Here is a 13,255-nt window from a genome sequence, read left to right on the forward strand (position 1 = left end):
GGGCTACCAGATACTCACCTTTTTTTACTTCCTGCCATTATTTTCTTGATATTAACGAGGTAGTTCCAATAGTTGGTTTCTTGAGCGACTTTTTTCACAGAGAGAGAGTCAGAGACAGAAAGAGACTACTGCAGCAGTAGTGCATTTTTAAACTTATGTTTTACAGTGACAGGTAATTGTGATAAGATCCATTGTTGGTTATTTTGTGTGCTCACTAACCCACATCGAGGAAGATAAGGGGTAATGCATTTAGAAATCCTTACCAGTCATGTCTATAAGAAATGGACAGGCCGGCGCCGGGGCTCAATAGGCTAATCCTCCACCTAGCGGCACCGGCACACCGGGTTCTAGTCCCGGTCGGGGTGCCGGATTCTGTCCCGGTTGCCCCTCTTCCAGGCCAGCTCTCTGCTGTGGCCCAGGAAGGCAGTGGAGGATGGCCCAAGTGCTTGGGCCCTGCACCCCATGGGAGACCAGGAGAAGTACCTGGCTCCTACCTTCGGATCAGCACGGTGCGCCAGCCGCAGCGCACCAGCGGTGGCGGCCATTGGAGGGTGAACCAACGGCAAAGGAAGACCTTTCTCTCACTATCCACTCTGTCTGTCAAAAAAAAAAAAAAAAAAAAAAAAAAAAAGACAAATCAACTCAACTCTGGTCAAGAAGGTTGCATGCTTTTTTTTTTTTTTAATTTGTTTATTTATTTATTTGAAAGGCTGAGATTCAGAGAGAGAAAGAGAATCTTCCATCTGCTGGTTTACTCCCCAGATGGCTGCAACAGCCGGGGCTGGGCCAGGCCAAAGCCAGGAGCTTCTTCTGGTCTCCCACGTGGGTGCAGGGGTCCAAGCACTTGACCACCCTCCGCTACTGTCCCAGGTGCATGAGCAGGGAGCTGGATCAGAAGCAGAGCAGCTGGGACTCGAACCGACACCCATATGGGCTGCCGGCACTGCAGGCGGTTACACAACAGCCCCAGCCCCCACGTTGCATGCTTTTCAAAACCAGATATGTTCCATTTCTGAGTCGTGTCCTCCCTCTGCCAATTCCAGAATGGAAACACTGTGCTGGGTGATGGGGATTAACTGGAATCTTTCCTGCCTGCTTTCCCAGGCGTGACCACTGTGTTATCCATGACCACACTGATGATTGGGTCCCGCACTTCTCTTCCTAACACCAACTGCTTCATAAAGGCCATCGACGTGTACCTGGGGATCTGCTTTAGCTTCGTGTTTGGGGCCTTGCTGGAATACGCAGTTGCTCACTACAGCTCCTTACAGCAGATGGCAGCCAAAGATAGGGTAAGAATTTTGAGGTCCCTGTCTCTCACCTGTGTCATGTGCTGGTTTTGTAGCCACGAGCTGGCCCTGCTCCTGACCCCCAGTGATTCACTTTGCTCCACTGAGTCTTGTCCTTGTTCAGCCAGACACATCTGAAAGTCGCAGCGCCCTTGACTGTTCTTTTCACCAAATTCAATGAAACAGCAGTACATTTAATCTCCAGCAGAAAAGAGTGTGTTACACATAGGCAACACAAAATCACCACTACCAGAACAAACACTGACAAAAATCCAGCATAAAACAAAACGTTATCAGCTGCTTACAAAGTTCTGATTAATTAATAATAGTTACTATTTAATTATTTTGTTATATTCTTATGTTAAACTATAAAAGTAATGGTTTACTGAATATGTGGAAAAATTAAATTGTGACAAATTTCTTTGATTTTTTGCTAATGGGAAAGATGCTCATTATTTGACTTAGCAGTAGAATACCATGGTCCAGTTCTCTGAATAATAATGGTTATTATTTATCAAGTATTTACACATGCCAGACATAGTAATAAACCCTTGACAAATAGTGTATTATTTTAAAGATTCGTTTATTTATTCATTCATTTGTTTGAAAGGCAGTGTTGGAGAAGGAGGGAGAGGGAGAGAGAGAGAGAGCAAGCTTCCATCTGCTGGTTCATAGCCCAAATGCCAGCAATAGCCAGGCCTGTGCCAGGCCACATCCAAGAGCCAGGAACTCCACCCCAGTCTCCCATATTGGTGACAGGGGCCCAAGCACTTGAGTCGTCATCTTCTGCCTTCCTAGGCACATTAGCAGGCAGTTGGTTCAGAAATAGAGCAACCAGGACTCAAGCTGACTTTACAAGCGGTGGCTTAACCCTCTGCAACCAAACCCCAGCCCCTCAAATATTGTGTCATTTCAAACACTCCTAACAATCCAGTGATGTTGTTATCTCCATTTTTACAGTTTTGGAATCTGAAGAATAAGATCAGTAATATACCAGGAACATGGGTAGTAAGAGGTAGAGTGGGGACTCCAGCCCAAATCCCCTTGGCTCCAAAGCCTGACACTTCTCTGTCATTCCCACTTGCAGTGGTCAATGGGTCATGCTCCTAACCATTACTTTTCAGGCTCAGGGAACCCTGGGGTTGTTTGGATATTTACACATTAAAGCTCATGCTACCAGACAAGAAAATGATAGAGATCCCATCCAGAAGGGGGGCCGCCTTTAGCAAAGTGCTGGACCTCACAGTCCAATAGTGAGAAAATGAGGCATGAGAACAGCCCAGAGATTCAGTTGCTTTTCCCCTTGTGCTTGACTCCATGAACAGTGAGTTATACATTCCTACTACCCAAGTACCACCAGCAGATGTTCATGTGTGCTAGCCAAAGAAGATGTGGGTTTCAATTGCTTTACTCTTTTGGGCTTCCCTAAGAGGAAATAAGTTTAATTACCCCAAAATAATCTAGAGTTGCTAGGTGGACAGAAGGAAGGTTGGAAAATTACTGAGATCTTCCACTAAAGACACCAAATGCTTGTGTGGAGTAGTAGATACACTATAGAGTACTTGCTATACCCTAAACGCCTAGCAACACCTCCATCAGTCCACTCAGCAACACAAAGAAATGAGTACCATTGTTGTCTTGATTTTACTGTTGAGGAATCTGCCACTCCAAGAGGGAGGTAACTTATCCAAGACTCCACACCTAGTAATGGACTGGCCAGGCACCTACAACACACTTTCTCTGATACCACTACACTGCCCGCATTCTGTGTTGCCCTAGTCATGTTGGAGAATGAAAAATCCCCTGAAGTTGCAAGGAGTGTTACTACTTACGTGGTGCAGATCTCAGACTTAGCTGATTTTTACCAGCTCTTATAATGTTGCCCCCTTTTCCCCGGGACAGAATGGAATTCATCAAACACCTACCAGATGCTCTTCATAATTTTTTACCATTTGTCTTCTCAACCATCTCATGAAGTGGGTTTCAATGATCAATATCACCATTTTGCAGGCAGGGATATTGAATCTTAACGAGATGAAGGTAGCTAAAGTTCCACAATAATGAGACACAGAATAGGATTTGAACCCTGAGTCTTTGGGATTGAGTACACAGCTCTGCATATCCAGAGTGGGCAGTTGTAATCCACCCTGTTACACGTGCTGGTGACCTGCGGGTAAGATAACAGTACTCCAAATCTGTCTTGCCAGCCAATTTCAGAGGCACACAATGCCACGCATATTAATCCTAATTATTCAATACAGAAACCCCTAAACTTTTTTTCTGTATTTATTTTGCTGCGTCCAGTCTTCCAAGCTAACACATTGTCTGTGAACTAGGGAACAACGAAGGAAGTGGAAGAAGTCAACATTACCAACATCATCAACAGCTCCATTTCCAGTTTTAAACGAAAGATCAGCTTTGCCAGCATTGAAATTTCTGGTGATAATGTCAACTACAGTGACTTGACAATGAAAACCAGTGACAAGTTTAAGTTTGTCTTCCGAGAAAAAATGGGCCGGATTGTTGATTATTTCACAATTCAAAACCCCAGTAATGTTGATCGCTATTCTAAATTACTGTTTCCTTTGGTTTTTATGTTAGCCAATGTATTTTACTGGGCATATTACATGTATTTTTGAGGCAAAGTTGAACTTTCTGCATGCTGTAGATCCTCAACAGAACAAAGTAATGATGTAAATTGTACCCTAGACCAACTGAGCACCCTAATCTAATGGTACTACAAATAACTAAAATAACATTTGGACATTTTTCCTCAAAGAATGGACCTCCAACTATTATTCTAAATTGCATGGAAATCCTAGCAGCACCCAACACTAGCCCTGACCCTTTTTCCCACTGAGATACTTGTACAATTCCATTTCAATGGGTTTGATCTCCTGATCTGCTAACAAAGTATTTCTCATAAGAATGGGTTGATTGAAAAGAGGTGGAATGTGGTTGTATGGTTTGATCATATTTGTAATTTTTAAAAATATATATTTAAAAGGAAGTAACTGCTCTTAAACCCTATTTAAATATTATCTAAAGATTACTGTAAGGATGTGAAAGTGTGAAATAAATACACCATTTAGCTACCCACCAGATCAAGTGGTTGTACATGGAATGGAAATAGCTGCCTGTTCCTCTCTCGTATTTATGTATAAAGGACACCCCCTGGAGCCCAAGCTTACAAACCTACTCCAGGCTGCTTGCTCAGTGACGCCCTGGGCTGGATTCACCTTCTATGGAAAATGGGAAGGACTCTGTTCCATGTATCAGGTAACCAGCAAGTGTCAGGGGTTGTTTCTCAGTTAACCATCCACACTATTAAATTTCTGCCATGTTTATATAGCCGATTGTTATCTATGCAGGGAGTAATAGTTTCCAGTTTTTGTTTTTGATTCAAATGCAACGTGGGCTTTCAATTCACTGCAAGTCACTGAACTAGCTCAATAGCAAGATGAGTTTTTAGTGATGAGTATTATTTAATAGCACAGAATTGTCCCCAAATTCCAGTAAGTTCTGTCATTAAAAAATCAAGTATAAGTGAAAGAAAAGTTAATGAATCAATAATCTAAAGCAGGAATCCCTGTTCCCAAGATGTAATGGATTCCCCAGACTGGAAGGACATGGGGACATCACTCCTGCCTTAAGCATGTCTCATCATTTTACTGTAAGTACATCAGTTCCAAACCATTCCTATTGGTTTAGAATTCCTGTTGCTTTTCCCAAAACAGGGTTTGAAATGGAAGAATTTTCATGTCTGTTCTAGATGTCTACATCTGGACTTTGACATGAAAACTTGCAGAATTGAGTCCATTTTCTAGCTGCCTGCACTCACAAACTGGTGAGGTACTGAAAGCACCAGGTTGACACAGTCCGAGTCCTCTGTCATTTTTGCTGCTCTAGTATTCAGCAATGCTTTCCAAGCTGAAAATCCCCTGCATCTTTCCAAGAGGAGCTTTCATCCCTATGCTCTCATGACCAGGAATAATGCTTCCTAGATAATGAGCTGTATCACCCAGAAACAAGTGTCTTAGCTCAAGTAACCTTGGCCTTGCGCAGATCCCTGATCCTTCTGGCTGGACCACTCTGAGTGGCTTATCTGCATACATGAGCAGCAGAATGTTGGCCCCGGGTTCTGGACTTTCTAATAATGGACACTTAAAGAACCTATGTTCAGGTAACAGGTGAGCTATCTTCTCCAAGCCCAGCCAGTCTCACTTCAACATAAGAAGCACAAACATGCATCTCTTCCAGTTCCCTGGCCAAGCTAAGCTAACAGCACACATATGGTGATTTGTGAGTGTGCCAGGGTAAAGCCTCCTGCTTTGGTTATGTTGAAGGATCCCACTGTCTTAATTCTTTAACTTCTTTTTCTAATAAATGCACAATTTCACCTTTTCTTTCAGAAATAAACCATGGTTTTAGAGATCATTTCTCTTCTACAACTCCCTATATCCATAGACTCTCAATTTTCCCATTGCGATATGTCTACAATTCCATTTCAAAGGGTTTGATCAGCCTATATGCTAACAGAATGTTTCTAATTGGAATGAGTTGATTAAAAGAGGTGGAATGTATTTGTTTGCTTTGATCATATTTGTGATTTTTTGTTAAAAAAAAGGCTTGAAATATTTGCTCTGAAGCCCCTTTTAAACATTATCTGAGGATAACTGTAAAATGTGAAACTGTGAAATAAATGCACGTGTTAACTACCCACCAAATCAAGTGGTCGTCTAAAGAATGTGTGCGGTAAGATCCCTGTTGGTAAAAATATACATCACTGGGCAAACTCCACGGTCTCATGCTCTTTCAGCTTCAGGTTCCTCCCGACCCCAGATAGCACGCAGGTACACTCGCACCCCACCATTTCCTTCCAAGGAAACAGTTAACACTGATAATGCCGCTGATGCTTTTCTTGGACATCCCTACACCACCACAATTGCCTTACTTTAAACAGCTGGGCCTGGTGGTAATGAAAGATTTGATTCTCAAAAAAATGTCACAGATCCTCTTCTAAGCCTTCTTTAGTGTTTTGGAATTCTTTTGCTTTTATTCAATGATAGCTTTATAGTTAGAGAAGACACTCTGGGAAAAAATGATTATTTTTGGATTCTTTAAAATCACTCTATAGAACACAACATTAAAGTTCTCAGTAAAAAAAAAAAAAACCCTAATATTATATAGTTCTGTACTCAGAATGGTACAAGACTCACTTTATTCAAACTTTTCATTTCTTGGGTGAGAATATCAAGACTAACCTCATCAGGTTTCCCAAGGACATGAAATTAGATGGGGTTGAGCATCCTCTAAGTCATGGGGATATCATCTTTAATGACTTTAATATTATGAACAGCAATAGTTCAATATAGAAAGTCATGTAAATATAGGAAGACAGTCATTTAATAAGTAAATGGCTTTTAATAAGTAAATTTTGAAATGAAAGAGAGGGAGAAATGGAAAAATGCACACAGAAGAGACGAACATGGGATTACTGTAGACCACAAGCAGGAAAGGAGTAGACAGTTCAGGGGAGAACTGTTAGAAAAAACGGGCAGTACAAGCTGTCAGTGACAGGCAAGTGTAATAGAAGTACAGCAAGCTGTCAGTAGGAGTTTCTGCATCCAAGACTGAGAGGAGGTTCTTCTTCGGCATGTGTATCATTCTTAGACCTATGGAACAGTTCTCAGCTGCTGGCCCATGGTGAAATTTTTTCAGTCTATATTCCACTGAAGCCAAACATTCTTGCTTTTAAAAACATAGAGGGGCAGGCTTTGTGGTGCAGCACGTTAAGCCATCTGGTGGGATGCCCGCATCCTGTATCAGAGTGCTGGGAATCTAGGTCCACCTCTGCTTTGGATTCAGCTTTTTGCTAATGAATCTGGGAGGCAGCAGATGATGGCCTAAGTACTTGAGTTCCTGCCATTATGTGGGAGACCTGGATGGAGTTCCTGGTTCCTGGCTTCAGCCTGGCCCAGCCCTGGCTGCTGTGGGCATTTGGAAAGTGAAACCAACAGACAGAAGACCTCTGTGTGTGTGTGTGTGTGTGTGTGTGTGTGTGTGTGTGACTCTGCCTTTCAAATTAATAAATAGATAAATAAAACTTTACACTCAGGTATTTTCTTTCTTTCTTTTTGATTTTAGCCTCCATATCCTACATATAAGAGAGAACATGCAGTATTTGAAAAAATAAATAAAACTTGAAAAAATATATTTCTAGAACTCTTAACAGAAAGGAAATTATACCCAATAGATTATCAAAGTAATTTGCATATGCATGATTGCATATTGTATCAATGATTTTTTTAAAAGAAAGAAAAAAGGATGTGTTTCATCTATTTTAAATTATTTAGAATACTGTAAATTACATGCAATTTTCAAGGTTTTTATAAATTAGATATATATCAGACTTGAGTATGAGTTGAAACACCTTGAGTCCAGTTTTGGCCCACACTTTTGAGAGGGAAAGGGAAAGAAACAATAGAGGTGATTAAAATAATGGAGAACAAGTCCAATTAGAAGGGGCTTTCACACCGTGGAAAGCAAGGCTGAGTGATAATGACTTGATTATTAGGTTCAAGCAGGACTTTGTACCAGAGACATGCTGTTCCGCCACTCACCTGAATGAATGAACTGCAAAAAGGTAAACGGCCATAAACAAACGCAAGAGAAAATCCAATCATTTACAAGGAAGAAAATGTTCAAGTGGAATAATGAAATGCTCAGATTCTCCATCTGGAAATGTTCCGTGGGAATAGAGAATTCTGTCTATGAATTTTATCGTTAAAATCTTCAAGAAACAGGATTTCATATCTCATATCCTGAATGTCTGTTTTCATTCAGAAGTTTCACCTCCTACCCAATATAGAAAACTTGGTTAATGTACTTTTTAACCTAGTTACCTGTAGAAAAAAAGATAACATGATGTGTTTGACACTGCTATGTTTAGCCCTGGTGGCAAAGTTGGCCCTTGGCTGGCATCTGGGAACCTGGATTTTGGAAGGGGTCCCAGCATTCCCAACTGATGAGTGGCTTCAGGTGCCTCAACTGTTTGTTCCAACAAGGTTTATATTGAATATCTGATTCCCTTCTGGGAGTCTGGCAGAAAGGGTGCCTACAAGACAAGTCCCCCATCAGATTCTTGAGTGAGCACTGGGTTTCTGGTGAGCGTCCCGGCAGGCAACATTCCACAGGTGATGTCACGATTCAGTGTCAGATTTGAATCAGTCCTGGGTGATTACACACGGAGAGGATTCTCATCAGCTTGTGTCTAGTCTCCCCAGGTTCCTTTCCCTTCCTGGTAAGCTGGCTTCTTCTGCTGAAATACATCACAGTCAGGAGTATGACCGCATGATGAGTCCTGTGAGTCCTCCCACCAAATCAGGAACCCTGGCCATGGTCTTGGGGACTCTGGGCAGACACGCTTTGCTTAAGAGCACTGGTTCCTAGAGTAGCGAAACTGGTGATAGACAACAGAGCCCAGAATCTTACCCCGGACCTATGGACTCAAGGCCTGTATTTTTCAGGGGCTAGCGTTGTGGCATAGCAGGCATCCCAAATGGGTGCCGATTCGAGACCTGCTGCTCCACTTCCAATCCAGCTCCCTGCTAATATGCCTGGGAAGTCAACAGAGGGTGATCCAAGAGCTTGGGCTGCTGTACCCACTTGGGAGACCTAGAAGAAGCCCCAGGCTTCAGTGTTACAAGCCATGGCTGTTGTGGCCATTTGTGGAATGAACCAGCAGATGGAAGATCTCTGTCTCACCCCCCTCACACACACACTCCGTAGCTCTGCCTTTCAAATAAATAAAAATTAAAATTTTCTTTTTTAAAAAGACCTGTAGTTTTCAAAGATCTCTGGGAGTTTTTGATAGGAAGGCAAATGCCAAATTCCCTGGAAGAAAATAATCGCATGAAAGCTGTGTTTGTTGGGGGAGAAGATAACACAGTGTGTCTGCTACATGGAAGAAAAGAGTCCAGCTGAACACGATTAATGACTATGAACTGTGTGCAAAGCAGGCAGACAGCAAAACTTTTCCTTTGTCTCACTGGCTCTTCTATGTTGGTGCCAAGAAGGCACAGGAAAGCTTCCATTTCTGATATGATTGCAACATGACAAAAAAGCATCCAGAGATAAACATGTAGCTGAAGAATGAGGCAGGTATATGGTGGTGCCAGAGTTCTTCAACACAATGCCCAGTTTTTGAGATGCCAAATCTTAACAGCCATGCACATGAGCTACATGGGCAGGCAAAAAATTAGAGTCCCTGCCACCAAAGAGTTTGGCTTCTGCAACGGGTAAGAGGGGCCGTGGCTTGAATGGTGCCTCCTAGGTCACATTCAAGAAAGTCAGGACAACAGTGCCTCCAAAGTTCCATCAAAGGAACTCTCAGACTGATGAAGGGAGAGGACTGGGCCAAGAAATGTGAGTTCATGAGTTGCAACAAAAAAGCACCTCTCCAGCTTGGACTCCTGTCTCCTTTGTCTGGCCTCTTCCAGTCTGACCCACCAACCTGTCCTGTGTGTGCTCTCGAGGTAGAGGCCTTGACAATCTGAGTTTCATTGTGCATGCAACCTTGTGGATTATGACTCTTGTTTAATTTCTGAATTTTAGAAGAAGTTGTGAATTTTTTTAAAGGATAAATATTTTCATGGACGTATTTAACAAAAGAATGCAGATACATCCTCATAAAATACAGAAACGTGGGGCTGGCGCCATGGCTCACTTGGTTAATCCTCTGCCTGTGGCACCAGCATCCCATATGGGTGCCAGTTCTAGTCCTGGTTGCTCCTCTTCCAGTCCAGCTTTCTGATGTGGCCTGGGAGGGCAGTGGAGGATGGCCCCAGTTCTTGGGTCCCTGCACCCACATGGGAGTCCAGGAAGAAGCACCTGGCTCCTGGCTTCGGATCGGCGCAGCGTTGGCCATAGTGGCCATTTGGGGAGTGAACCAATGGAAGGAGGACCTTTCTCTCTGTCTCTCTCTCTCACTGTCTATAACTCTACCTGTCAAATAAAAAAAGAAAGAAATGTGGCATGACTGATGAATAAATAACTAGTCTCTATGAGAGATTTATTTTTAGAAGAAGTAGATAAATACATCCCTGATGAATTTTGCTTTTCAATAACAAGTTACTGAACCAATTTGCCAAAATGTATCTTAAAGAATCAAAAAGCCCTCATTCCTAAATCATATTGTATCTCTGAGACAAAACAAAGGAAAGGGGACAGATGACAGTGGAAAGTGATAACCACAAATATCACCAATAAAAGTTAGCCTTGAATGCTATGGCATTTAGAGCCACAAACCTTGGAATGCAACAACAAAGTGAATTTTCAGAATGTAAAGAAGTCCCAGGAGAAAATATCCATTTGAAAGAAAATGAGATGTACCTTTTCTGGGTGTGTATACTGCTTACATCCTAACAAAACATTCTAATCCATTTCACAGTGGGATTCAAAGGCAAATTCTCAACAGGGGAAATAGAATTGTTTATCTACTCCTGTAGTAATTTAATATAATTTATCAAGTTATTTCTTTTCCACAAATAATCCAGTTGCATACCCTTTCACATTATCCCAAAAGACTCATCCAGTTTGATTTAGTGGAGGAGCCTAGCAATGAAAGTCTAGAGACCTCTGCCGTTAACTTCATCTCTATTTGCCTAAATTTCCTAATATGTCAAGTGGCATAGAAGTACTCGCCCTTCCTTTCTCACAGGTGTGCGGTGTGGTTAAAGACAAGGCTACAGGGGCTGGCGCTGTGGCACAAGCGGGTTAACGCCTTGGTCTGAAGCGCCAGCATCCCATGTGCGAGCTGTTTTGAGACCCGGCTGCTCCACTTCCTATCCAGCTCTCTGCTACGTCCTGGGAAAGCAGTAGAAGACGGCACAAGTCCTTGGGCCCGTGCACCCACGTGGGAGACCCAGAAGAAACTCCTGGCTTCAGATCGGCTCAGCTCCAGCTGTTGCGGCCAATTGGGGAGTGAACCAGCAGATGGAAGACCTCTCTCTCTCTCTCTCTCTCTCTCTCTCTCTGCCTCTCCTCTCTCTGTGTAACTCTGACTGTCAAATAAATCAATAAATAAATCTTTAAAAAAAAGACGCGATTATAAATGTGAAAATATTTTGGAAATGTATGATGGAAACACACATATGGGTCCCATTCATTTGCTACATTATCCTGCTCATATTACATACCCCTAGAAAGTTAGAATTGGTTAGGAATTTGGAAAACATTATGCTGAGTGAAATAAGCCAATCCCAAAGGGACAAATACCACTTGTTCTCCCTGATAGGTGACAACTAACTGAGCACCAAAAAGGAAACCTGTGAAAGTGAAATGAACACTATGAGAAACGGTGACTTGATCAGCCCTCACCCTGACTGTTGATGAGCAACTTAATATGTTATCCCTCTTAGTATTTTTTTGTTTGTTCTACTTAATACTTTTGGTTGAATACTGTAATCAATACACAATTATTCTTAAGTGCTGAAATTTAACTGAAAAGTGATCGCTGTTAAATATAAGAGTGGGAATAAGAGAGGGAAGAGATGTGCAATTCGGGACATGCTCAAGCTGACTTGCCTCAAACGGTAGAGTTAGAAACATACCAGGGGATTCCAATTCAATCCCATCAAGGTGGCATGTACCAATGCCATCTCACTAGTCCCAGTGATCAATTTCTGTTCACAATTAATCATAATGATAGGACTAAGAACCAAAGGGATTGCATAAACAAGAATAGTGTCTGCAAATACTAGCTGATAGAATAAAAAAGGGAGAGAATGATCCTACATGGGAAGTGAGATACACAGCAGACCCATAGAATGGCAGATGTCCTAAACAGCACTCTGGCCTCAGAATCAGCCCTTAAGGCATGCGGATCTGGCTGAAAAGCCCATGAGAGTATTTCAGGCATGGAAAGCCAAGACACTCTGGCAAAAAAAAAAAAAAAAAAAAAAAAAAAAAAAAAAAAAAAAACCACCCTAAATGAAAGATCTCCGTGAGTGAGATCCCAGTGGAAAGGAGGAGTCATCAAAGAAGGAGGTACCTTTCTCTGAAGGGAGGAGAGAACTTCCACTTTGACCATGGCCTTGTCTAAATATGATCAGAGTCAGTGAACTCAGGCGGCTTCCATAGCCTTGGCATAGCCTTGGCAGCTCATGACAAGAGCCTACGGTGATTACTGATGCAATAAACAAGAGTGTCAACTTGTTAAGTCAACAACAGGAGTCACTGTGCACTTACTCCTCATGTAGGATCTTTGTCCTTAGTGTGCTGTACATTGAGATTTAATGCTATAACTAGTACTCAAACAGTATTTTTCACTTTATGTTTCTGTGTGGGAGCAAACTGTTGAAATCTTTACTTAATGTATGTCAAACTGATCTTCTGTATATAAAGAGAATCGAAAATGAATCTTGATGTGAATGGAAGGGGAGAGGGAGTGGGAAAGGGGAGGGTTGCGGGTGGGAGGGACGTTATGGGGGGGAAGCCATTGTAATCCATAAGCTGTACTTTGGAAATTTATAATCATTAAATAAAAGTTAAAAAAATTTAAAAAAAAAAGAAAGTTAGAATTGGAACATAGCAGAGACATCATGAAGGCCAATGAATTGGCAGGTAAGGGTCAGAGACATCACAGGATATGACCAAGATCAAACACAGGGCATAGCCAGGACCAGAAGATGTGTCACAGCAGCCTCAAATTCTTGTCCCTGATCCCATCACCTCCCCGAATGAGTCTGTGCAAACAGCTTCACACTCTGTGGATGCTATAGGATTACAGCACCTATGGGCTAACAAAAAGCCACAGCTCCATCGAGACTTAAGTGCAGTACCTCTGGCCTGTGTCTTGATGACCTCTCTCAATCTGCCTGGACTATTCTCCCCACATGGAATTTGAGGCAGAGGTATCTCTAGAATCTTCACTACTACATCAGATCATTCTTCCCCAGAAGACT

At 42.2% G+C, this 13,255-nt stretch overlaps 1 protein-coding gene across 4 annotated transcripts in view; it reads left to right on the forward strand.

Annotated features, from left to right (window-relative positions):
* GABRP (gamma-aminobutyric acid type A receptor subunit pi) overlaps window positions 1–11,142 on the forward strand; it is a 35,965-nt gene extending 24,823 nt beyond the window's left edge. For 2 of the 4 annotated variants that reach the window (XM_008255379.5, XM_002710375.6), the window contains 2 exons: window positions 1,105–1,292; window positions 3,626–6,016. In XM_008255379.5, the coding sequence (XP_008253601.1) occupies window positions 1,105–1,292; window positions 3,626–3,928 (491 nt within the window). In that variant the 3' untranslated portion in view covers window positions 3,929–6,016. Of the gene's footprint in view, window positions 1–1,104; window positions 1,293–3,593; window positions 6,017–11,010 lie in introns of those variants that run through there. The other 2 variants (XM_017341251.4, XM_017341252.4) reach the window with 2 other exon arrangements.
* Window positions 11,143–13,255: the final 2,113 nt, after the last annotated feature.

The sequence above is a fragment of the Oryctolagus cuniculus genome, chromosome 6, assembly GCF_051225735.1.
Source record: "Oryctolagus cuniculus isolate XC-2025 breed Fujian yellow rabbit chromosome 6, ASM5122573v1, whole genome shotgun sequence".
Lineage (NCBI taxonomy): Eukaryota > Metazoa > Chordata > Mammalia > Lagomorpha > Leporidae > Oryctolagus > Oryctolagus cuniculus.